Source organism: Macrotis lagotis, chromosome 4 (assembly GCF_037893015.1).
Source record: "Macrotis lagotis isolate mMagLag1 chromosome 4, bilby.v1.9.chrom.fasta, whole genome shotgun sequence".
Taxonomy (NCBI): Eukaryota; Metazoa; Chordata; class Mammalia; order Peramelemorphia; family Peramelidae; genus Macrotis; species Macrotis lagotis.
The window spans coordinates 181404552-181429658 of record NC_133661.1 but is presented as its reverse complement, the minus strand read 5'-3'; the positions used below and the strand labels follow the sequence as shown (position 1 = coordinate 181429658).

Sequence of the window (25107 nt, the reverse complement as noted above, 5' to 3'; positions counted from 1 at the left end):
ACGCGCAGCCCGTGCGCATGCTCCACCCGCTCCTCGTGGGGCTGGGAGGGAGCCCCGGCACCGGGGCGGGGAGGGGCGGGGAGGATCCTGCTCGCGCAGCCGCCCCTGCCCGGGAGCGAGCTCAGCTGCCGCTGCGGCGCTGGCTGCCGGGCCCTGCCGGAGCCGAGTCTAGCATGTGCCCAGGCTCCCGGGCGGCGGCGGCGGCGGCGGCGGCGGCGGCGGCGAGGCGGCGGCTCCCCTGCAGCAGCAGCGGCCGCCATGGCCAAGCCCAGCGCGGAGCTCACCCGCGAGCTGCAAGGTACGAGGGCGGGCGCCGCGGGCTCGGGAGGAGCCGGTCCTGGAGCACCCCGGGCCCGGGCGGCTCTGTCCCAGCGCATCCCAGCCCCGGGCGCATCCTCCTCCCGCCCGCATCCCGGCTCCGCTGCAGCCCGCTGCCCCGGCGCCGCGCTCCTCCGTGCCGTGCAGCCCCGGCGCCGTCCCCGGTGCAGCCTAGCCCCCCCCCTTCCCTCCACCCCTCACCCGGGCCGCCCCGCCCCGCCCCTCCGGGCAGGTGCTGCTCCTTGCGTCCCCCTGCCGGGCCCAGCCAGGTGCCCACCGGCCCCTCGGGCCATCCCCGAGGGTTGCAGGATGGCCCCTCCCCAGCCGGCCCGGGCCTGGTCCGCCCAGGCGGACGGAGGGAGCTGCCCCTGGTCCTGAAGGCTGCGTCTGCTTCTCCATCCTTTCCCCCCGCCCCGCCCCGGCCTCCGGGGGAGCCCCTGGGACCCGCGGACGGCGCGATGCCGGGGGGAGTGGGTCGTGGAGGGGAAGGCAGAGACGAGGCGAGGTTCTGGAGTGAAATTCTACTTCCTCAGCGCCCACGGTGCCCACCACCCATTTCCTGTTCCCCTGCCCTTCCCCCAACCCGAAGCCCTTTCCTGGTTAGATGCGTTCCTAGATCGCGCCCAAAGTGAGAGTGATCCCCAGCCCCGTCCCTGGGTCCTCGGATCACGGCCCAGGGAGAGGACCGGGCTCGGGATCCAGCCAGGGTCACATATCACCATCGCGAAACACTGAAGGTTAACTGAAACAGGGAGGCATGTACACACTCCACGCACACACACGCACGCACACACGCATGTCTATCTTTTTGAGAACGGAAAGGCTTCGGAATTGAATGCACACTCCCATGGGCACTACCTTACTCCGTGTCTTCCTGAATGGAATAACTCAAACTGATTTCCTGCTTTTTATCTCTCCATAATATTTCCTTAGCACATATTCCTACCCACCACCCACTGTCAAGTAGTCACACTGACACCTTCGGCTAACATGCACTGGTGTTAACACAAATGTGAAGCTATGGCTACATCCTCATACCAAGCCAGTCCTAGGGACACAATACGCCCTCATAGACACAGAGTAACATTGACTCATTGTTGTATGCAAAGAATACTATTTAACACAGGTTGGGAAAAGCTTCACACTCTCAGAAGTGCACAGACACACACACACCCACACACAGTGATATAGTCTCACAATTCTCCTCTCTCTTTCACACACACACACAGAGAGACTCTCACTCACTCTTCTGTGGAACATCCAGATACTCAAGTTTGCTATGAAGTTTAGACCCATCCTGATGATACCAAATTATCATAGGAAAGGACTGGTGTCTTTGCCCCCTGTCTCTTGGGTTTCCTGTCTTATTCCCTCTTGATATCTTACCTACTCTTACCTTTGTCTCTGTTTCCTCTCATCCAAGAGCCCAAGGGAGGGAAGCTTCAATAAGGGTAAGGGGTATTGCTACTCCAAGCAGCTCTCATAACCTATCTCTTCCCTCTCCCACCACCATCACCACAGAAAGCATCCGGAGGTGCCTGAGCCGAGGGGCTGTACACCAACAGCATCGGGTAAAACTGGAGACCAAGCCCAAGAAGTATGAAGACCGAGTGTTGGTAAGGGGATGACACTGGCAGGAGAGGGATCAGGATGGATGAGAAAGAAACAGGGACAGGACTAAGAGCAGAAAGAATAAACTTGCATTTAATGATAAGAATCTCCATCAACCTCTCTGCTACTGGAGTTGTCCTAAGAATGCTTTCTGTAAGCCTACAGAAGATTAACCTATACCCCAATATTTTTATTTAGTAACAAAAAGCAGTTATTTATCCATTTGTACAGTATTTCACAGAACATTAAATATGGAATAAAAGCAACATGATATCAACTTGCCCAGTTTTTTTAATCTGAACTCCATGGGCAAAGATTTTAAAAGTTATTAATAATAATAATAATAATAATAATAATGATGGAAATGAGGGGAGCTAATGGGGAATGAGGGAAACCAACTCAGGGAGGACTATAAAGATGGCTTTCTTCAACAAGCTAACTCTCTCTTCCCTTCACTCTAGGCTCTAACTGCCTGGAGACTCCATCTTTTCCCTCTAAAAGTCCCAGCTAAGGTGAGTTTGAAGAGCTGGAGAGATTAGGATCAAAACCCGAAGCTCTCCTAGACCAGCTCATCCTCTTTTGCCTTAACTGAGCTTCATCCATCCTTCCCCCTTGCCCCAGGTGGAGAGCTCTTTCAATGTCCTAGAGATCCGAACTTTCAGCACTCTCAACCAGAACCAGGTAAGAGCAGAGAACTAAGCTCCCTGGGTCTGAAAGTAGAAAACTTACTGGTTACCCTCAGTATTCGGGAATGCCAAATAAGTGCTTATTGCTATGTTCAAGGCACTGTGCTAAGCATGGAAATACAAAGAAAGGCAAAAACTTGCTTCCCATCCACAATCTTATGTGGGGGGGGGGGAGTAGGAGACAACTCAAACCACCATATGCATACAAAATTTTTGTAATCTCAAAGGGAAAACACTGTCAGTGGGAGAGACTGGGAGAGTCATCTTACAGAAAGTGGAATATGACCTGAGCCTTGAAGGAACCCAGGGAAGAAGGGGGAGCATTACATATGTTGGAGACAGCCAAGTGAAAAGGAATCAGGAGATAGAATGTTGGGTTCATATGTGTATATAGAGGGGATTAAGGTATAAAATGGCTGGCCAGGTATTGACCAGCTTGTGAAGGGCTTTAAAATCCAAACTGTGGAGTTTTGTGTGATCTAGGAGGTAATGAGGTGAAAAGTAGAGTGATTGGAGTGATATTTGAGGGCTGCCACCATGCCTCTCTCCCCAGATTCTAGTGGAGACAGAGCGTGGCACAGTGAGCATGAGATTACCATCAGCAGAAAGTGTGGAACAGGTGACCAGACATGTGAGCACAGCACTTGCCAAGGTCTGCCCAGGCCCTGGGTAAGTCACAGCTTCCAGAAGTTCTCAGGACAAAGTCGAGGGATTTGGATCACAGGGTGCAGGGGACATGGGAGACTTATTTCTTAGGGTGTATTGCATCTACCTGTTGTCTAGTAGGGATTCTGGAGCTGGGGTTTGGAAGGAACTAAAAAAACCTCACTTGACTCCATCCTGGGTTGGGCACATTATCTCTCTTAGGTGTATGATTCGGCGTGGAAACCCTGAGACCCCTGAGGGGCCCCGGGACACATCCCCCAACTCTGAGACTTCCACGTCCACCACCCACAGTGTTTGTGGTGAGAATGAGACACACTTTCCCCTTCCATCCCACCTGCATCCAAGGAGATACTGACCCTAAACCCAGATTTGTCCGTGATCTGGCCCATTCCAACCCTACTCTGGCAGTAGCTATGACATAATGGTTGCAGTCTGCCATGTGCAGAAACACAGAAAGGAAGAGACCTGAGCATTACCCTTAAGGCACTGAAAATTTATAATTATTGCTTGTTATTATGGACTCTTACAAAATAATTTTCTTGCAACAAGCAGCTTGTTATAGAACTCATTAAATTAACAAGTATTTGTTTAGTACCTAAACTGTGCCATATTCTGCAGATAAAAAGAAAAACAAAACAAAACAAATAGTGCCTGCCTTCAAGGAGCTTACATTCTATTGATGTAATGGAAAAGAGTGTTGAATTTAGGGTGAGAATAGAATTGGGTTAGATTCCTGACTCTGACATGTATTGGCTGTGAGATGCTAGGTAAATCACCTATCCTATAAAATCTTGGATTTCTTCATCTAAAATATTAGAAAACATTAGAATCATTGTAGTGCCAACTTCATGAAAGGCATTGTGTCAAAGTACATAGAGTCATCTTTAGTTTCAAGAAGACCTGATTTTAAACTTTGCTTTCTGGATATATAGGATCATGGATAAGTCACTTGGTTTCTAAGTTTCCCAGATGATTCTAAAACTATATGTCATTCAGTTAATAAGTAATGGTGGGGTGGCTAGGTGGCTGCGGCGGCTAGGTGGCACAGTGGATAGAACACCAGCCCTGGAATTAGGAGTATCTGAGTTCAAATCTGGCTTCAGACACTTAATAATTACCTAGCTGTGTGGCCTTGGGCAAGCCACTTAACCCCATTTGCCTTGAAAAAAAATAAGTAATGGTAATACAAAAAAATGGCAAAAGAACTTAAAGTCTGATAGGGGAGACAACAAATACATATTAAAAAGTTATATTTATTTAACTTAAGTTAAATAACATTTATTTTATATATGTGTACGTATGTACATATATACATATACATATATAATATATATATGGAAGGCACCAGAATTAATAAAGATCTGGAAAGGCTTTTTATAGAGAGCCAGGAGTTGGAGATGAGACAGAAGAGAGTTCCAGGCATGGGTTTCAGTTGGTGAAAATGCCTAGAATAAGAAGATAGACTTTCTTTCTTGATGAATGTCAAGGAAACCATTGTCATTGGATTGAAGAGTACATGGTGGGGTATAGGGTTTAAGAAAACTGGAATGGGATGGCAGGGTATGAATGACAAACAGTATTTTTTATTTGATCCTAGAAGTGATAAGCCATTGAAGTTTATTGAGTTGATGTGGGAGAAATTTTGTGTGAGGTACAGACCTGCTTTTTAGGAAAATCACAATGAATGGGGGATAGACTGAAGAGGGGAGAGACTGATGGCAGGTAGACTAACCAACAGTCTACTGCAATATTCCAGGTGTGATGTGATAAGGACCTGTACCAGGGTGGCAACAAGATCAGAAAAAGAATATTTGAGAGATATTACAAAGTGAAATTGGCAGGTTTTGACAAAAGACTGAATTATGGACAGGGCAAGAGATAGAGTGGAGTGAGAGATAGTAAGGTGTGGGGGACTGAGAGGATGGTGGTGTCTTCAATAGTAACAAGGGAAGTTTGGGAAAGGGAAGGGCTTAAGGAAAAGGACATTTAGTTCAGCTTTGGATATATTGAATTTAAGATGTCTGCATATGTCAGCAGAGAGGTTAGGCCTAGATGGGTAGATTTGAGAATCATCAGCATAGAAATGATAATAAATCCATGGGAGCTTAATGAGACCACCAAGTGAAATAGTATAGAGGAAGAAGAGAAGATCAGTACAAGGCTCTGTGGGACACCTACATTTAGTAGACATGACTTGGATGAGGATCTAGCAAAGGAAACTGAGGAGTGGGCAGAAGGTATCAGGAGAACCAGGAGAGAGTAGTGTCCCAAAAACCTAGGGAGAAGAGTATTAAGGAGAAGAGGTTGGTCACTAGTGTCAAAGGTTACAGAAAGGTCAAGAATTGCAGATTCAGAAAAGACCGTTGTTTTGGCAATTGTTATGGTTCATCAAAGAGGACCAATAGCATCATGAGGGTCATGTCTTGACTTGAGAATGAATTGTATTTAAATGAGGTAGAACCATGCAAGTCACCAGCCTCACTCTCTCCTCTAGAGTCAATGGGAGTCCAGTGACAAGACATAAAGTCAAGACAATTAGGAGATCACTGGTAACTTTGGAGAGAGCTATTTTGGTTGAATGATGAGGTCAGAAGCCAGACACCAGGAAATTAAAAATAGAGTGAGAGGAAAGGAAGTGGAGGCATCTATTGTCAATGACCTTCCCAAGACATTGAAGAATAATTACCACTACTAAGACTTCACCAATGAAACCATAGACTTATACTAAAGCAAACTAGTTGCCATGAGGACAGCGTAATATAATATGTGCTTGACAAGCCATTATATCAACTGTTATCATCAAAAATCCTGTGAGGTATGCAGGTAGCATACATTTTAATATTTAATGATGATATTTAATATAGTGTAAATATGGTATTAATGACAAACTGAGTCTATCAAGACTAGGTAAGTTGTCCCAGATCACTAGTTGGAGATATGAGGCGAAGACACAAAAGTCCTGACCTTTCATAAGATTTTAGAGCTGAAAGGGACCTTAGAAGTTATCTACTCCAACCATCTCATTTTAGAAATGTAGACTAAATTATTCAGTTTCCTGCCTAGATAGTAGGCATAAGATAAGAACTCACCCTCCCCCCAACAGGGTGATGGTCATTTCAGAGGAGAGCTCCAACTGAGGAACTTCCTCACTCTGCCTAGGTCTACATTTCTCCTAGAATTTATAGTCTAAAGCTCACACAGCACTATGTATCAGAGGCAGGACTGGGCCCTGGACCTTTCTAGCTTTGAGACCAGTTATCTCTTTTCAAACCCGGGTATTTCAAATTCATCACTCCACTACATCACTCTACTTCCATCTTCCACCCTGACCCCTTGCACCCACTTTTCCCCTGGAACCAACAAATCTTCCCACCCCATGAAGGTGGCTTCTCTGAGACCTATGCTGCTTTGTGTGACTACAATGGACTGCACTGCCGGGAGGAGGTGCAATGGGTAAGCTGGGGTGCACTGGTTTCCAATGTAAGGAGGGTTGGTGGAGAAGGAGGGAATAGGAAGGAACCCAGGGAGACTGGGATAGGGTCAAGAGAGAGTCAGGGTTCATCTCTTTTAGGATGTGGACACAATCTACCATGCAGAGGACAACCGTGAGTTCAATCTTTTGGACTTCAGCCACTTGGAGAGCCGGTAAGCAGGTGGGGCAGCAGGGGGCGAGAATAGCCAGCCCCCATCTCTACATCCACCACTCACTTAACTCCTTGAGCTTTGCTACTTCTCCCATTGTGTTCCCTTCCTAGAAACTCAAAACCTGATTCCACCTTGACCCCAACATTTCCACCTACTGCCTGCCATCCCATCCAGGCTTCCTGCATTCCTGCATTCCCCAGCCACCTTCCCTTGCCACCTTCCCCAGCCTGTCTATCCATCTACCCTCTAGGGACCTGGCATTGATGGTGGCAGCCTTAGCTTACAACCAGTGGTTTACCAAACTCCACTGCAAGGATCTACGCCTGGTAGGCACCAAGATGGGCTGGCATGTAGACGGGAAGGGGGAAACAGTATCGCTCCCAGGTCCTTACTTTGGTGCCCCTTCTTTCAGGGCTCAGAGGTTCTGGAACAGGTGCTACACACCCTGAGCAAGTCGGGGAGTCTAGAAGAATTGGTGCTGGACAATGCTGGCCTCAAGACGTGAGTCTCTGGAGGCTGGGAGGGGCAGAGGTGGGGGGGAAGGGGACAGACTTTTCAAGTCGGAATGCTCCCAGGACTCTAAAGCTGGAAGGGGACCTTAGAGTCCATCTGGTGCAGCACCCCACACCTATTTACAGATGAGAAAACTATGCTCCAAGGAGGTGAAATGACTTACCTGAGGTCACACAGCTAGCCAGGGGAACTCAGATCTTCTGATTCCTAGTCCATTGCTATTCCTCCTACATTTTGGCAGCAGGCTGCTCACTTGCATATGATTTGCATGTAATTAATGCCACATTGAGTGGCTGGCATAGTTCCTTTATGCCCAATTTTTATTGTGCCTGATGGCTCTATCTCAGCCTTAAAAATTCCTGGTTGGGTTTTACATCAATATGTGAGGTTTGAACTACAGCCCTACAGGGGTATTCTCCCCAGGCTGGGCTCCCCCGCTCTTTCCCAGATACCCAAATTCTCTAAGACAGGTCCCTCCTAGGGATCCCTGAAAACTGAACCTGTACCCAGAGGGAGCAAGGTCCCCAGGAATGTTAGGAGCTGGGACTAGGGAGATCACAGGGGTGGGGGCGCGGTAGAGGAGGGGTCCAGGAGGGCCACAGCAGTCCCAGCAAGAGCCAAAACCTTTCCTCTTTTTTTCCTTCAGGGACTTTGCCCAAAAATTGGCTGGGGTGTTCGGGGAGAATGGAAGCTGTGTTCTACATGCTCTGACTCTATCCCACAACCCCATCGAGGACAAAGGTAAGAGTTTACAAGCCAGATCCCCCTTCAGATCACCCAGTCAGACCCCAGTCCTGGCCCAGATCCCAATTCTGACTCCACTTGAGTCCGATCCCATTGCCAACAACCACATCCTTGCCAACCCTAAATCCAAGCCCAGCTCCACCCCACACCCTGTTTTATATATCCGTTACTCAGACGAGTCCTTTGTCTCCTCTCATAGGTCTTCTCAGTCTAAGCCAGCAGCTCCTCTGCTTCCCCACAGGCCTCACCAAATTGTGCCTGTCTAAGACTGCCATCTCCCCTCGAGGTACTGACTCTCTTAGAATTATACAGGGCTAATGGGGAGGGGTGGTCCTCATGGTATTGAGCCCCCAGTACCCCAAGATTTTCATGAGACTTAACTCACCCCCCATAACCCTGCTTCTCAGAGAAGTAAATTCCTGACCCCTCCTAACAGGTTAAGAAAACACAGCCACATTGCCATGCCAGGGCCACAAAGATGGCATGAATACAAAAAGGACTTGAGAGAGGATAGAGAGGAAGGGGAACGGGGAGGGATAGAGAAGGAGGACAACTGTGCCTATTGTGGGTGGTAATCCTGCCTACTGTCCAATGTGCCTAGGACTCCTAGCGCTGGGCCAGACCTTTGGTGCCAACCCAGCCTTCGCCAGTTCCCTTCGCCACCTGGACCTGAGCAAGAACCCAGGGCTGCTCGCTACTGATGAAGCCAATGTAAGTTAAGGCCACACTCCCCAAATCCTTCCCCATTTTAATAATAATTACTCACACTGACATAGTACTTTAGGTTTACAAAAGTTCCTTCTTTACAAGAGTCCTGTCAGGTGAGTAGTATAGAAGTTATTATTCCCATTTTACATATGAGGACACTGAGGTCCAGCAAGGTTAATTGACTTGCTCAAAGAAAGTCTCAGAGTTCATATTTGAACCCAAGTCTTCTGACCCCAAGACTACCACTCTTTCTACTATACCCAGACCCCCTCTGGGAAGAGCTTAAAGTGTCTTCCCTGCCCACCTAGAGTCTGGTCAGATTGCAAAGACTGAATCTCCTCTGTACTGGTATCCCTGGGAAAAGGGAACCCTGTATTCCCCACTCCAGCACCCCTTCCTACCACCTTTCCTCCTTTGCTCTTGCCCCAGGTCCTGTACAATTTCCTGGCTCAACCTAATGCTTTGGTCCATGTGGATCTGTCTGGGACTGACTGTGCCATTGACATGGTGAGAAGGACAACCCAAGAAGGGATGAGGAAAGAGGGGGAGCCAAGACTAAAGATGGGATCAGAGAAGGGGACATAGTTGGGGAAGGGCAGATGAGGGGACAGGATCAGGACATGTTACCCTCAGGCTTCCCACCTCTGGAATGAGGGGTCTGGGGTGGGGGGGGGGAAACGGAGACAAGCTATAATGAATTATGGGGGAAGGCTGGAGGGATGAGGCAGAGGTAAAAAAGCACAGTGGACAATATTATAGAGATGGTCCGATCCCAGCTCTGCTCCCTGCTACCCACGTAACTTTAGGCAAGTCATCTTAACCTCGCTAGCCCTCAGTCTCCTTATCTGTAAAATGAGGAATCGAGACTAGATGACCTTGAAGATCCCTTCCAAGTCTAAATCTATCACTGTAGGAGGCAGCTAGGTGGCACAGTGGGTAGTACACTGGCCTTGGAATCAGGAGGACCTGAGTTCAAATCCAACCTCAGATACTTAAAAATTGCTTAGCTGACCTTGGGCAAGTGACTTAATCCCATTGCTTTGCCAAAAAACCTCCTCCCCCCAAAAAAAGATATGTCTTTTTTAACTTTATCACCTTATGTTTGAGATGGGACCTGCATCATGTGGGCCAGGAAATTCAGTGGGGTTTGGGGGCAGAGCGAAATGAATGATTTAAAACTCAGTTCATTTCAGTGGATCCAAGCCCTCCCATATCTGTCAAAGGATAGTGAACAGAGGAGCAAGGTCATTTGAGGGACAAGAGGTGAGGGTGTGTTGGGGAAATTAAAAGCAAAACCAGGGACCATTCTGAACTGTTCCCCTCTCCTGGCTTTTTCTCTCCCTCCTAGCTTCTGGGTGCCCTTCTTCATGGCTGCTGCTCTCACTTAACCTACCTCAACCTGGCTCGGAATAGCTGCTCCCACAGGTGTCCGAGGGAACAAGGCAGGGTGAAGTTGTGAGGGCCTAATAGAGGGAAATGGCTCTTTGGGGAGTAAACTAGTAAGAATGTCGAGAAGGGGGAGGGGGAAATGCCCCAAGCTGTCCCTGCCTCTTTACTCCTGTCTGTCTTCTTGGCCATCTCCTCTGCCTGCCTCAGTTCCCCTGCTACTAATGAGGATAAGAATAGCACTCATTCATAGTGATTGTGATGATCAAACAAGATAACATTCATAAAGAGTTTGGCTTACCTTAGGTGCTTAATAAATCTTGTTCCCTCTCCTTCCCCTTCTTTTCCCTTCCTTTCCTCAGCAGGAAGGGCCGAGAGGTTCCACCAGCCTTCAAACAGTTTTTCAGCAGTGCTTATACCCTGAGCCACGTCAACCTGTCAGCTACACGTCTGCCCCTGGAGGCCCTCAGGTTGGGGGTCATTGGCACGGGGAGCTGGGAATTTGAGCCAAGAAAGATAGGGTGGCTGGAAGCTGGACACTGGAAGCCCCCCTCCCTGACAGTCATTCCCTTGATCACAGGGCGCTCCTCCAGGGCCTCTCCCTCAACAGCCACCTCAGTGATCTTCATCTTGACCTGAGCAGCTGTGAGGTGAGAGACCAGAATGCCCCCTCTGACCTGTCTCAATGATGTAGTAGAATAGATAACAAGATTTAAATCCAGACCTCTCTGTGCCTCAGTTCCCTCTTCTATTTAAAAAAAAAGGTTGGACTCGAGTTTTAAGGTCCCTTTCATCTCTAAAATATCTGATCCCAGAAACTTCCACTCCCCTTCTTTTACATTAGTCAATCAGCAAACAATGAGATGGACATCGTAGTCAGCTCCATTTTTTCCAATGTCCTGTAGACTCTCTCAAGAGCCATCTGTCTATCACTGTCTCCACCAGCTGTCTTCCATGTGCTCATACCTTTACCTGTTGGTCTATTTCTCCTACCTACACCATTCACTTTCTCTTTTCAAGTTGAAGGTCTGAAAATATTAGGGTTTTCCACCAGGGGGCAGAAGTGACCATGGTTTGGGTTGCTCAGCTATAAGAACTAAGACAAGTGTGACCCTGGTCTTAGATCTCATTATCTGGGGAAGGAAGAAGGCTTGGGGAATGGGCAGGGTTGGGTATGAGTCCTTAAACTTAAATTAACAGGCAGTCTTAAATATTGTATTAGATGAGGTGGGTATTTTTCATTGTCCAGGGTTGGCAAGGACTGAACTGGGTAGAGGGACCTTGATTCTATACGTGTGACCCTCCTCTGGTGAGTCAAAGGCCCCAGAACACATAGTTTGCAGTTCCCTCTTCAACCCCAAGCTTGTTTCTCTACAGCTTCGATCAGCAGGAGCCCAAGTCCTCCAGGAGCAACTAGGGGGAGTCAGCGCTGTGGGGAGTTTGGACTTGTCAGACAATGGTGAGAAAGGGCAGGCCAAGGGAGGGGTGGGCCAGCAGGCAGGGGTATAATCCAAGCAGAGAAATCTGAAAGGGGGAGGACTGATGAGCTGCAGACCCCATCATCTCCTTGTGATTCTGGCCTAGGGTTTGACTCTGATCTTCTGACATTAGTGCCCGCACTTGGCAAGAACAAGTCCCTTAAGCACTTGTTCTTAGGCAAGAATTTCAACGTCAAGGCCAAGTGAGTAACTCCTCCCCATCCCCTCTCCAACAGCCTGTATGTGCCCCCACTTCCAGCTTGGGGCCCAGATACCCCCCCAAATATCTACTCCATTTCTGTTAGGCTCACCCCATTTTATCTAGACTCCAGTTTCTTTTTGCTTTCTCATCTTTTTCTCCCCTCTAGTCTCCCAACATAATGCCATATATTTATATAGTGTTTTTTAGTTTGCAAAGTGCTCACATAGTCCCCACACACATCCCATTTATTCCTCTCAATAACCTTGTGACATGAATAGGGGAGGTAGTGTTACCATTTATATGGATTTGCCACCTTCCTACCCCATCCCAAAGGACATGACACCTCCCTTCTCTGACCCTCTACATTTTCTCCCTCCACCTCTTACCGTTTGAGCCTCATTGCTCCCCAGGACCCTGGAGGAAATCCTTCACAAACTGGTGCAGCTGATTCAGGAAGAGGATTGTGTGAGTGACGGGGGCCCTAGCTGTTGGTACAGGGATATTGGGGGGGGGGAACTAAAGTGAAATGAAATGGGAGAGAGGGATGGATCTGATACCAAATCTCCCCAAAAACCCAGTCCCTGCAGTCACTGTCAGTGGCCGACTCAAGGCTGAAGCTTCGAACCAGCATTCTCATCAATGCCCTGGGCAGCAACACCTGCCTGGCCAAGGTGGATCTGAGCGGCAATGGCATGGAAGACATCGGGGCCAAGATGCTGTCCAAGGCCCTGCAGATCAACTCTTCCCTCCGGTGAAGGCTCAGATTTCCTCCTCCCTCAAACCCTGATCCTTATGCCTTCATTGCCCTGCTTTTTCAAGGCTCTGTCTGCACATAAACCTATTCCCCAAAGACTCCAAATTCTAAGAAACCTCACCCCTGTGGCAGCTGACAGAACCTTTTCTTTCCCAACCTTTAGAGAACCTATTAGTCAGGAATGATGGGCTCCCAGGTGGGTTATAGTCTGTCTCCAATATCTATATCTCATCTCTCATCACCACCCCCAGAAGCAGGGTGTCACCAAAACCAGGTCCCCAGAAACAAGAATGACAAATGTGGTTCCCTACCTCCTCTTCCCCCGTCCCCTACCCCAGAACTATCTTGTGGGATCGGAACAATACTTCAGCCCTGGGCTTTCTGGACATTGCAAGAGCCCTGGAGAGGTAAGCTTGTCCTGATCCCAGATGGCCAGACCTTCACCATGCCCGAGTCATAGTCATCCTTCACCTACCACTATGCTGCCACACTCCTTGGGGGTTTAGGGATGGGTCATTAGATGGGAAAAGGAAAGGTCTTCCACCCAGATAAGCAGATAGAAAAAGGACAAGAGTGAAAAGCTCAGAGCCGGACTGAGAGGGGGAGGTAGGGCCTGGGGTTCTGGGGCATGAACTACCCTCCCCTTTAGATCTTCCACAGTGTTCCCCTCCTGGCTCTTTCCACAGTAACCACACACTTCGCTTCATGTCCTTCCCTGTGAGTGACATCTCCCAGGCCTACCGCAATGCTCCAGAGCGCACTGAAGATGTCTGGCAGAAGGTGGGGGCACTAGAAGGGGACATCCAGGGCCAGAGAGAAGGCAGGGCAGGGTCAAGGAGAGTGTGGCTGGAGCAAAGGGGGAGAAGCCCACCAACTTAGTCAGCCTCCTGGCCCTGACCCTCTGGCCTTCCTCCCATCGCTGGTGTCTCTAGATCCAATGGTGCCTTGTTCGGAATAACCACTCACAGACCTGTCCACAGGAACAGGCCTTCAGACTGCAACAGGGCCTTGTCACCAGCAGTGCTGAACAAGTAAATGCTCCCCTGGTACCCTAAATAGGACCGGGGACCAGAGTACGAGGGGAACCCCTGGGAGGTGACAGAGGGGGAAATGGGAGACCTCCCGTTAAGATACACAGAGACCTTCAGGTTCCCATTCACCTGAGCTTCAGGGAGTAGTGAGACAAATAGACAACAACCTACCCACCACCACCACCATGTTATATCATTGAGTGGAAAGGACAACAGGAAGCTTCCCAGCCTCATGAGTCATGGACCCCAAAGGGAGGGCAGAGGACTCCTGGTCCCTGTGGATTTGGGGGGGAGGGTTCTCCTTGACTTAGTCACTCCTCCCTTCCCATTCTTTGCCTCCCTAACACTCCCCCACTGGTCCCTGGCCCAGATGCTACAGCGGCTATGCGGGCGAGTTCAGGAGGAGGTCCGGGCACTGCGGTTATGCCCCCTGGAGCCAGTACAAGATGAGCTGCTCTACGCCAGAGACCTCATCAAAGATGCCAAGAACTCCCGGGCGGTGAGCAACCCTACACTGCACTCCATACCTGGTCCTTTGCCAACTAGCGCCAAGCCCCAGACAATACCACCTACCCTTTCCTCACAGCCTAGACCCCCAACCCCAGCCTCTTCCACAACCCAACAGCTCCTTTCTTCCCCCACCAAATTACCAGAGATGGACAAACCCCAGGGAAACATCTGGAACCAGATCTAAGACCTTCCCTCTACCCCAACAATACTTCCAGTGTTGCTCCCTTCACTCTGTTCTCCTCCAAGCCCCAAGATCTGCTAACAGAAAGAGAGCCAGTTTTTGGCCTCTGAACCACATTCTCCTCCCCCCCAGCTATTCCCAAGCCTTTACGAGCTGGGTCATGTCCTAGCCAGTGATGGGCCCGTCCGACAGAGATTGGAGTCAGTGGCCAGTGAGGTGTCCAAGGCTGTGGACAAGGAGCTGCAGGTAAGTCCTGAGGGACAAAATCGATTTTATATGGAACAAAAACCCAGTCCTGAATCTGGTAAACCAGTCCTGAGGGTAAAGCAGACCTGTCATGCTCGTCCAGAGGATAGGGAACCCCCGGGGGACCCCACCATTGAACCTTATGGTCCCAAGGCCAAGAACAACAAAATAGTAGATGGAAGACCCAGCACCAAACTGTATCTGAGACCTTTGCTGGGGGCCTCAAGCTCTACATCCTCCATATGGGGATTTCACAGACCCTTCTGAACTCTGCTGTGGTTGAAAGGGAGGCAAAAAGCAGAGCATAAAAAATAAAGTCATAGATTTAAAGCTGGAAGGGACCTTAGAAGTCTCTTACCTACCCACCCCAACCCCCAGCTTATAGGAGAAGTTGCTGAGACCCACAGAGGTTGAGTGATACGCCCATGGTCTCTGGGTAATAAATAATAAATCCAAGATTTGAATCTAGATCCTCTGATTCCAAATGTATTTTTCCAGTGTATTCTGCAGGGTTTCTCCCTCCTCTCCATCTCCCTGTCTCTGTCTCTGTCTCCATTGCTCTCCCTTCCTTCCCCTCCCTCTTCCTTGCTCCTTCCTCCCTCTCCTCTCCCCTTCTCCATCTGTCTCTCTCTGTCTATCTTTCTCCTCCCTCCTTTTCTCTCTCTACCCCTTTGCTTCTCTGTCTCTGATTCCTTCTGTGACCCTCAATTCATCTGTTTTTCTGTCTTCCCTTCCCTCTCTCCTCTTCTCCCTTTTCTTCAGCATATGCGCACACACACACACACACACACACACACACACACACACACACACACACACACACGTAAGATTAAGGACCATCTCCCTCTGCTGGCTATATTAGAGGTATAACCATGGGCAAGTTGCAACTTATCTGAGCCCCAGTATTCCCTCTGTGGATTCTGGTCCTTCTGTTTCCCCACCCCAGGTGATCTTGGAGTCAATGGTCAGTCTGACCCAGGAGCTGTGCCCAGTAGCAATGCGAGTAGCTGAAGGCCACAACAAGATGCTCAGCAGCGTGGCTGAGCGGGTCACTGTGCCCAGGAACTTCATCCGTGGGGCTCTGCTAGAGCAGGCAGGGCAGGATATTCAGAATAAATTGGAGTAAGCTCCTTTGAAGCTGGGGGACTTGGGGCTGGGAAAGGGAGACAAGCATGGACAGATTAAATAATCAAATCAGATTACTTTAGGGGGAGGGGGCCCTGAATTTCTCTCAACAGTGAATAATGAGTGAGTAAAATCTCCATTAAAAACAATAAATCCTTAACTGATTTTCATGTTCCCACCTAGGGCTGGACACAAATTTTAATAAAACAGGCCTAGAAATTTGAGTGTTGGGTTTTTAGAGCCAGGGGTCTGTTTCTATCTTGGTATTTATCTTTATCTCTGTATGGGATTTGGGGGTTAGTAAGACCCCAAAGATGTCAAAGTAAGAGCACAGTGGGTGGCTATGCTGATCCCCCAAGTATGTCCACAGTGAGGTGAAGCTCTCAGTCGTCACCTACTTGACCAACTCTATTGTGGATGAGATCCTGCAGGAGCTGTACCATTCCCATAAGAGTCTGGTGAGAATCTATGCCCTGGGGGGGATACCTAGGCCTGCCAACCTAGGCCAAAACCTACCTTCTAGCCTGGCCCTGGCCATATCCTTAGCCCTACAATGTCCCATTGACCAACCCCCCTCTTTCCCTCCCCAGACTTTGCTGCCTGGCAACATTTCCTCCCCAAGGATCTTGGGTAGTGGACTGGTTCCTTGAGATTGACATTCAGAAAAGACCAGGGCCTAAGGAGCTTCCCCTCTACAAGAGGGTCAGCCCTCTGCCTCCATCCTTATCCTTCTCAGGCCCGTCACCTAGCCCAGTTGAGGACCCTCTCAGAGCAACCAAGTGGAGGAGGCCCAGGGCAAGAACTGACCTCCCAGGCCCGGAGCCGGGGCCGGGGCCATGACCATGAAGAGACCACCGATGATGAGCTCGGGACCAACATCGTGAGGCTCCCACAGAACCCTTTGTATCCCTGATGTGGACTTGTCTATCCCTGCCTCTTCTGTCCCACCAGCTTTGCCTCATTCCATCTCAGTAGCTTCCTCCTCCCTCTCTGGATCCTACTCCCTACCCCATCCCACCAGTTCTAACCTTATCCCTGCCTTATCCAGTCTTCAGTTCACCTCCCTCTGATTTCCCCATCGTCCTGCCCCCAACAACTTCCCAATTCTGTAGGGAGTAGGGAAATGGGAAGAGCTGTAAGGAGGTTATACTTTTGTTTCTGTGAAGGGGGGGAGCACTCTGAACAAGGATTCTGAAGGACTCTAGTGTTCTAACCCTACCCTTCCCCTCAGGATACCATGGCTATCAAAAAACAGAAACGATGCCGCAAGATCCGCCCTGTATCTGCCTTCATCAGTGAGTCACTCTCACCCCAATCTCCTTCCCTTCCCACTCCCACCACCCCTATGTCCCTTTTTCTCAATATCCTCTATTTCCCTGCCCCCTTTTCTTTGCATCTCCATCTTCTACTGGATCCCAGTTTCTTCCTTTCTCCTTAACCATCTAACCCAATTTCCCAACCCCTTTAGCCTTTCTAACACAGCTATTCCCACAGGTGGGAGTCCGCAGGACATGGAGGGCCAGCTGGGGGGGCTGGGGGTACCCCCAGGCTGGTTCTCAGCCCTAGGGGGCAATCAACCCGCCCCCAGTGGCTCCTGGGAGGGCCTATCAGAGCTGCCCACCCATGGCTACAAACTGAGGCATCAGACACAAGGACGGCCCAGGCCCCCCAGGACCACCCCCCCAGGGCCTGGCAGGCCCAGCGTGAGTCCCTGGGGGCCTTTCAGGGGAACATGATAGTCTTTAGCAACTTAGTAACTCCAGACTTAAGTGTTCTGGGTTTTAAGGCCCTAAATTCCAAAGCCCCCAGCCTCCCTGAGGCCCAGGAATATCTGGAGCAGAAAGACCTGATTCTATCAAACAGAGATGAGTATGTGACAGAAAGATCCAAAGATGGAAAACTATTGCCTAGAAATTAATGGAAAAAAGCAATTTCCCTCACTTGAAGCAATAAGCAATCCAATAAAGTAGAAAGAACAATGGGTTGAGAGTCAGAAGATAACCTGGGTTAAATCTGACTCAGTGACTTCCTCCTGTGTGATCTTGAGTATCATTTCATCTTCCAGGGTCATAATTTCCTCACTGGTAAAATTGAGAGGTTGATGTCCCTAATCCCATAAACAGGGTGGGGGTGGGGGGTATAGACAAAGTTTTCTGGTTTCTTTGGTGCCCAAAGAAGGAGAAGTATCAAGGCAAGAGTCTAATCAGGAAGTGCCCGTGAGGACTGGAAGGTAGGAACTCCTGTCCTAGCTAAGATGATGGTCCCTTTTCCAGCAGGTACCAGGACCTGGGACCCGACAAGAGAATGGGACAGCCACTCGACTGGATGAGGGGCTGGAGGATTTCTTTAGTCGAAGGGTCATGGATGAAAGTTCCAGGTGTGCCACAAATGGGGAAAGGATTAAGCTGCCAAATTCAAACCCATAGATAGCCTGGCCACCACCCTCAGAGGTTCCTCCACCCATTCTATTCAAGGGTCCTCCCAAGAGTGGCATTTCACAACCCAAATTATACTAGGTGTAACCAGGATGTTTGGGATTGATCTCCAAAAAGTTCTAAAACCTGATTGTGAATTCCAGAAATTATAATCTCAGGCAGAACTGAGACAAAAATGAAGTATCCAGATTCTCCGCAGCTCCTACACAGATGCTCTCAGCAGTTTATTGGCAGGGGCTGGGGCCAAGAACAAGAAGGGAAACAGATGTGAGGGAGAAAGAATCAGGGTGGGTGAAGCCATTTTAAAAAATGTATAGATTATAAGAAGTAAAAGATCTTCAATAATAGAAATTCTGAGGTTTGACTTCAAAAAAATGCTGTGGAACTAAATCTAGCAAAGTCTCCCTAGGTTCTTAAGGGACCCATTTCAGACAATTCTTTCAAAATTATACTTTTCAGAGTCCACATCTTTGGGATATTTCAACCCCATTTTCCTCCTCCCCCCCCCCCACTTTCATTAGTTATTCTCTGGAGTCCTATCCTTATTCCCTAGAAGACTCAACCTTAAAAGAGGCTCAATCCTCATATGCCAGAAACAATGTCTGGCCAGATAGAGGTAGAGCAAAGAAGAAAGTCAGACCCTAAGTACAGGTTACATGTGACAGTTGAATGTACAGATAGGCATCTAATAACAGCGCTAACAACACATATTTGTGTGAAACTTAAGATTTTCAGGGCACTGGACTTGAGTAAGGGAGTGAAGTTGTCACCCCACCATTATCTTCAGCCCTAGCAAAGACAAGGTCTAAAAAACTTGGAGAAGGCTGAGAGGAGTGTCTTAGAGAGGAAGAAAAATCAAATCTATGAAGAATAGGCAGCTTGAAGAAGCCAAAAGGTCATCCAGAGGTTATTCTCCCAGATAAGTTTCATTGCACCATTCCCACTGAGTGACCAGAGCAAGAGGTCTAAAATACCTAAGGAGATCTTTAGGTCAGATATAAGGAAGAACATTCCAGCAATGAGGATTTTCAGGGAGACAGAAGGACAGACTTAGAAAAAAATTTGTTATCATGTGAACATTGGTGAGAAGTTTGGTCCTTAAATCTCCTCACCCACATGTAGTCCTCCCCTTTCTCCAGCTATCCCCGAACCTTGAGGACAGTTCGCCCAGGCCCAGGTCCTGCTGAAACCCCATTGCCCCCACTCCAGAAGAAAAGACGACGAGGCCTGTTTCACTTCCGTCGCCCCAGGAGCTTCAAGGGGGAGCGGGGACCAGGATCCCCCACTCCCGGGCTCCTCCTGCCCCCACCTCCTCCCCCACCCCCAACTGAGGAGAGCCCTCCCACCCCAGATCCCCCAAGTCTTGGCGATAATTCCACCCCCTGCTGGAGCCCCGAGGAGGAAAGCGGCCCCCTCCCAGGGTTGGGGGGGAGCCGGGGACCCTCCTTCCGAAGAAAGCAGGTAAGATAGAAAGTCCAGCTTGTCCCTGCCCTATACACCCATTTGAGAAGTTAATAATGGAAGAATTCCAGGGGTAAAAGTGAGGGAGGGGAAATGAATGACTCCCTTTAAAGGCAAAAGCCAAGGAGCTGCTGGGAGTAATGTCTAAAAGGGAGGACTGAGCAAAGGGCAATTGAGGAGAGAGAATGTGTTGGTGGGCAGCTCTTCCAGGAAAAGTTGGAGTCGTTTACTGCAGAACCAGTGTTGGCAGCAGGGTCTTCCTTCCTCCTCCAGAACTGTATGTAATGGAGCTGGGGTCTTATTCCAGGGCATGGAAGGGGCAGAGCCAGGGGAGACAGTCCCAATATCTGGAATGATGCAGCCAACAAGGGTTCATGGAATTGCTCTCCCTGGGATGGGTCGAGCCAAGGGCTGGAGCTTTGATGGGAAGCAAGAGGTGAGAACATCTGAGGGGTATAAGGAGTTGGGGGGGGTATTCATCTCCTTCCCCCCTCAAACTCTCCCACTTCATGTTACTACCCCATCTCCCAGCTCTCATTTCAGGGGACAGATACCGACCTGGAAAACAGCATCCAGCCTTGGCAGAGACGGAGGGCTTCTGATGATGCAGGTGAAAGAAGAGATGCCACCACCACCTTTCTCCTCCTCTCCCACTCTACCCAGCCTCTTCTGACTCTACTGCCTCCTCCCCCTCTCCCCTGCAGGGCCTGGGTCCTGGAAGCCCCCTCCACCAGCCCAGAGCACCAAACCAAGCTTCAGCGCTATGCGTCGAGCGGAAGCCACATGGCACATAGGTATGGGCAGCTTCCTTAGTCAGCAAAAGCTGGGGTTGCCAGATGCTGCATTGGGGAATAGGTAGAGGGACAGAGACACCTAAGGAATACAAGACATGTCTTTAAGGAGTTTATTGTCCAACTGGAGGGATGAGGCATCATATTAAAAAGACTAGGTCATTTACAAAACACCATATGCAGAAAAGCATAAAAATCTCTTTACAAAGGGGAGCTTATAGAACAAAGTCATTGCTTTGTTTTCTAGGACACTAACAATGCTTTGGAAATTATATTAGAATGCATTCAATACAACAAACAATCCCATACAGCAAGTATATGGGATTTTGATCCTTATCCATGCACCAGGCAGTCAAAGAAGAAAACATTTGATTGGATGGTTTTTTTTTTTTGTGTGGTAGCTGGTGAAAGGAGAACCCGAACCCAACTTTTAGTCTTCCTGAAGAAACACCCACACACCATCGAGATCCCTTCAGGTTTCCCCACCTCAAACATTTGATGAGAGCTATTTTCCCCAAACCTCCCCCCACAAAATTTACCCCTCACAAGATCCCAGAGTTGGTGCACTAAGGGAGGCAGCATACCTTAGAGAAGTCTGGACCAGGAGTGTACGTTTGGTACCAGTCCCAACTCTGCTACTAACAGTGTAACCTTTGGCAACTGACCACCTCTGTGGTCCTCAGGTTTCTCAAATCTGCGGAGATAAAAGCCATCTCATGAGCTTTGCAGTTCCAGAGTTTCATGATTCTATACTATTTAGAGAAGAAAAGTAGAGGTATGACATTAGATGTTAGAAAGGTCAGAGAAAAGGTAATATTGGGTGATATCTTCCTCCTTCCCTATAAAGTTCAAAGTGCTTCTTTACTCTTTAACTATTTAACTATTGAATATATTTTATCTTCAGCTCCCATGAGCTTGGGCAGATGATTCCAACAATGTGTTAATTTTAACAGAATTCTACTCTAAGAAAATGCTGCTCCTGTCCCAGGGGGTTTAAGTGAGCTTTTTTTCCCTATAGTATAAATTGAGTTTACATGTATTTATGTATATATTTACATGTATATGTGCTAAAAAAGATTCAGAGTAAAAAGAGGGATCAGGCCAACAAACATTTAAGGGCCTACTTTGTGCAAGTCAGAAAGGTCGATAAGTTTCTGATTCTCTCTCTCTCTCTCTCTCTCTCTCTCTCTCTATATATATATATATATATATATATATATATATATATATATAGTACTGTTCTATTTGCAAGGGAGATGCAAAGCTTAGGAAAAGATATGGTACTTGTCCTCAAAGAGCTTACAATCTAATAAGGTTATAAGATGCAGCCCAAATAAATACAAAATAGTATATAAAATAGGAACAATGGAATTTGAGACAAAGCTAAATGTGATGTACCATTTAAGGGGAAAGGTCAGAAACAACTCAAGGAGATCAGGGAAGGTTTCCTGAAGGCAGGGTCAGTGGAGGCAAGCCATTACCCACTGCCAGAAGTTTAATTTGTATCTGTTGCAAACCCTCTTCTGGAGTTTCCCATTCCATCCCCATTACTGCCTCTCATGTGCTCCACCACCATCATGGTACATAGAGAAGTTAAAGCCTAGAAACTCAGAGAATCATAGATTTATAAATAGATTTGGGAATAAGAAAGCATCTAGACTAGACCTAATGACATTGTACTTTGAACCAAAAGACCTGAGTTCAAGCCCTAGCTCTGATATTTAGAGATTATGAATTCTCCTGCTAGACTAGAGATTCCTTGAAGGTGAAAAATATTCTTACATCTAAATTGACTGTGTTCCCCAGAGACTACCTCAGTGGACATAGAATAGAGGTTTGTTTTATATTGTATTTCTGTAACTGGACAAGTAATTTCATCTTTTTAAACTTCGATTGCATCATCTGTAGAATGGGGATGATAATCCTTGCCTTATCTACCCACACATAGTAGTTAGAAGAAAAGTGCTTTGGAAGCTATAAAAATGTGAGTTATCATCATCATCATCATTGTTATTACTATTATTAGCTACTCTTCCTTTTCTCCCACAAACACAATAGACCTAGATCAGACCAAACTATTTCTGTGGTAGAGTTAAATTCCTAGACCTCCACCTAGAGTAATAATCTTCATCCTGGGACTCAGATCATTTGCAAGTATTTCCAGTTAAGCATCTAGAATAAATTCTAGCACATATTTCTTGAAAGCCCCCCCTCCCCCAGGCTGTTTTCTTTCCCTGACCCACATCACTTGTCTTAGGACCTGGAGTCGACTAAATGTACCCTTAGCAAGTTGACACCCCCAGAAGAGAACTGGCAGGACCCTCTAGGAAAATCCCACCATCCCAACCTGAAGAAAGGAAAGTGTCTATCTTCATGTTGTTCTTTCCTACCACCGTTACAGTTGTTCACTATAATCATTTGTACCATTGACCATAAAACCACTGAGAGAAGTTGGTAGGGGTTGGGGAGAGGTGGTAGGAAAGGGGAGAAAGAGACACTTCCCATAAAGGCTATAAATTCTGCAGAAGAGAAATGAACTGAACTGATTAGCACACATGGTTCTAGAACCAACACACTGGTGAGTGGTCCATGAAATTAATGTGAGCTATTTCCCTTCCTGTCTTGAGAGGGTTTGTTTCTAGGGTCCCTGGCTCTTTCCTGATAGATCCAGGAGTCTCTGTCTCTGCTCTGTTAGGATCTATGGTTCTTGACTGAGCCCTGTAGGTTCTGGGGTTCCTGGCTGGGCTCTGGTAGGTTCCAGAGTCTGGTTTCAGGAAGAAAGTTAAACATGTGGCCAAACCCTTTGCTTCCTTCAGTATCCAGAGTTGGCATATTCTACACAGCCCTTGAGCAGGATGAGACCCAGGATTGGAGGACTTTAGAGGCAGGGCAAGTAGCAGGATGATGCCAAGAGGAAACAGAAGGAATTGGGGGTTGGGGGGTTGGCAAGCTAAATGCCTTAGACCATCTCTAAGTAGAGCAGTGATGTCTGATAGGAAGGAACAAGTGTGGGCTTTGAGGAAGCAGCAGGAGCAAATGGATGTTTAAGGAGGAGGGAGAACTGACAGATTCTACTGGCTTCCTGTCCCCCCCCAGCTGAGGAAAGTGCCCCCAACAACAGCAGACAGAGCCCTAGCCTTGCCCCTGTTGAAGGGGAGGGAGAAGAGGGAGTCCTGCTCTCAGAGAGGGAGATTCCAACCCGACCCACCAAGGTAAGAGCAGAGGGAGATAGGGCTGGAAGGAGAAAAGGACCTGGGGTGAATGGGGCTGACATGATCTGGTGTCCCTCACCTCTCCAGGATCTTGTAGCTCCTCGGCCCCCCAAACCAGTAGCTGTGCCCCGGGGCCGCAGGCCTCCACTGGAGGCAGGGGGCAGAGAGGAAGCTGAGGCTCCAACTGCCACAAAACCCAGGCAGAGGCTGGGTTCTCATCGAGACCAAGAGGAGCCTGAGGCCCAAGGTAAACATAAGCCTGGGAAATGGGACCAATTGAGAGGAGGAGGGAAGAGTTTCCAAAAAATGGTCTGGGGATCTAAGAAACTGGAGAACTGACTTCAGCTTGAGGGATCTAGAGGTTCCTTCCTATCTGCTGTAGGTACCCTAAACCTAAAAGAGGAGGAAGGGGAGCTGTAGATTTCCATCTTTTGAAGCAAGATGGGTTCTAAAAAGACCAAATTGGCCTTGAATAGCATAGGGAATAAACCCAATACCTCTCTGGAATTTGAACTTTCATTTCAGGACTCCCCAGTGTGGGGCGAAGAGCAGCTCCTCTGAAGCCCAAGCGGACTCGGAGAGCACAGTCCTGTGACAAACTGGAACCTGATCGGAGCAGACCCCCAGATCCTGCAGGTTCAGGGGGAGAGGGTGAGTGGCACCCAATGGATAACATCAGAGGACCACAAGTCCCTAGACCTCTATTCTGATCTGATACTGCCAACCACCCTTGTTTCCTACCCTTCCATCCCAGAAAATAACCCTGCCTGTGGTTTGTCTCCTGCAGGAACCAGTGAACTTGGAACAGACTGATACTACCCTCAGTGAACCTTCTTCCCAGCCCCCATACCCTCCCCCTAGCCATGTGCCTAACAGAGACTCAGATGCCCCCTTCCCCAAGCATCCCTAGGCTCCTCTTGCCTGACCCCTTGGGGGCAGGGGAGGGGAGGGGAGAGTTGGGAAGAGAGCTCCTTAATGGGAAGGGGGATTGTCTGTCTCTCCTCTTTTGGTGGTGGAGGGAGGGAGAAGCTTTTTCTCCCTCCTCATGGGTGGGGTCGGGGGTGGATCTTTGTCCCTCTATCCCCAGGGGGATCTCTCTTAAATTGTACAGAATAAAGAAACCAAAATGACTACCCGCCTCTGAATCTCTCTACCACCCACTGCCCCCATCACCCTGCTGTCTCATCCCCCTACCCCACAGACACATTCACTCTAGTTCCCAGCAGTTCCCCCAGCTCTGCAGCTGCCCAGGTCTAATCACCCATCTCCCTGCTGAGCAGAGAAATGGCAAATCAGACAGCCCCTCTCAAATGAGGAGGAAAACTTCTTGTGGGGAGGGCAAGTATAGGATGGAGATTTGAGATAATGGAAAAGAATCAGCACATTACCTAATTCCCCAGCCAA

At 48.6% G+C, this 25107-nt stretch overlaps 1 protein-coding gene across 1 annotated transcript; it reads left to right on the top strand.

Moving 5' to 3' along the window:
• Nucleotides 1-258: 258 nt before the first annotated feature.
• On the top strand, nt 259-24653 carry CARMIL3 (capping protein regulator and myosin 1 linker 3). Its single transcript, XM_074236231.1, has 41 exons — nt 259-482; nt 584-792; nt 1840-1934; nt 2391-2441; nt 2551-2610; nt 3169-3284; nt 3483-3580; nt 6664-6734; nt 6853-6926; nt 7177-7252; nt 7339-7427; nt 8086-8180; nt 8383-8469; nt 8785-8894; nt 9321-9398; nt 10240-10316; nt 10640-10747; nt 10858-10927; nt 11655-11736; nt 11862-11958; nt 12368-12422; nt 12536-12708; nt 13050-13118; nt 13398-13491; nt 13644-13742; nt 14113-14241; nt 14566-14679; nt 15626-15801; nt 16175-16262; nt 16541-16684; nt 17036-17099; nt 17299-17507; nt 18078-18181; nt 19379-19700; nt 20008-20136; nt 20232-20310; nt 20405-20494; nt 23588-23703; nt 23791-23950; nt 24229-24354; nt 24491-24653. Exons 1-41 carry the CDS (start codon nt 259-261, stop codon nt 24514-24516), a joined length of 4533 nt encoding a protein of 1510 aa, XP_074092332.1. The 3' UTR covers nt 24517-24653.
• Nucleotides 24654-25107: the final 454 nt, after the last annotated feature.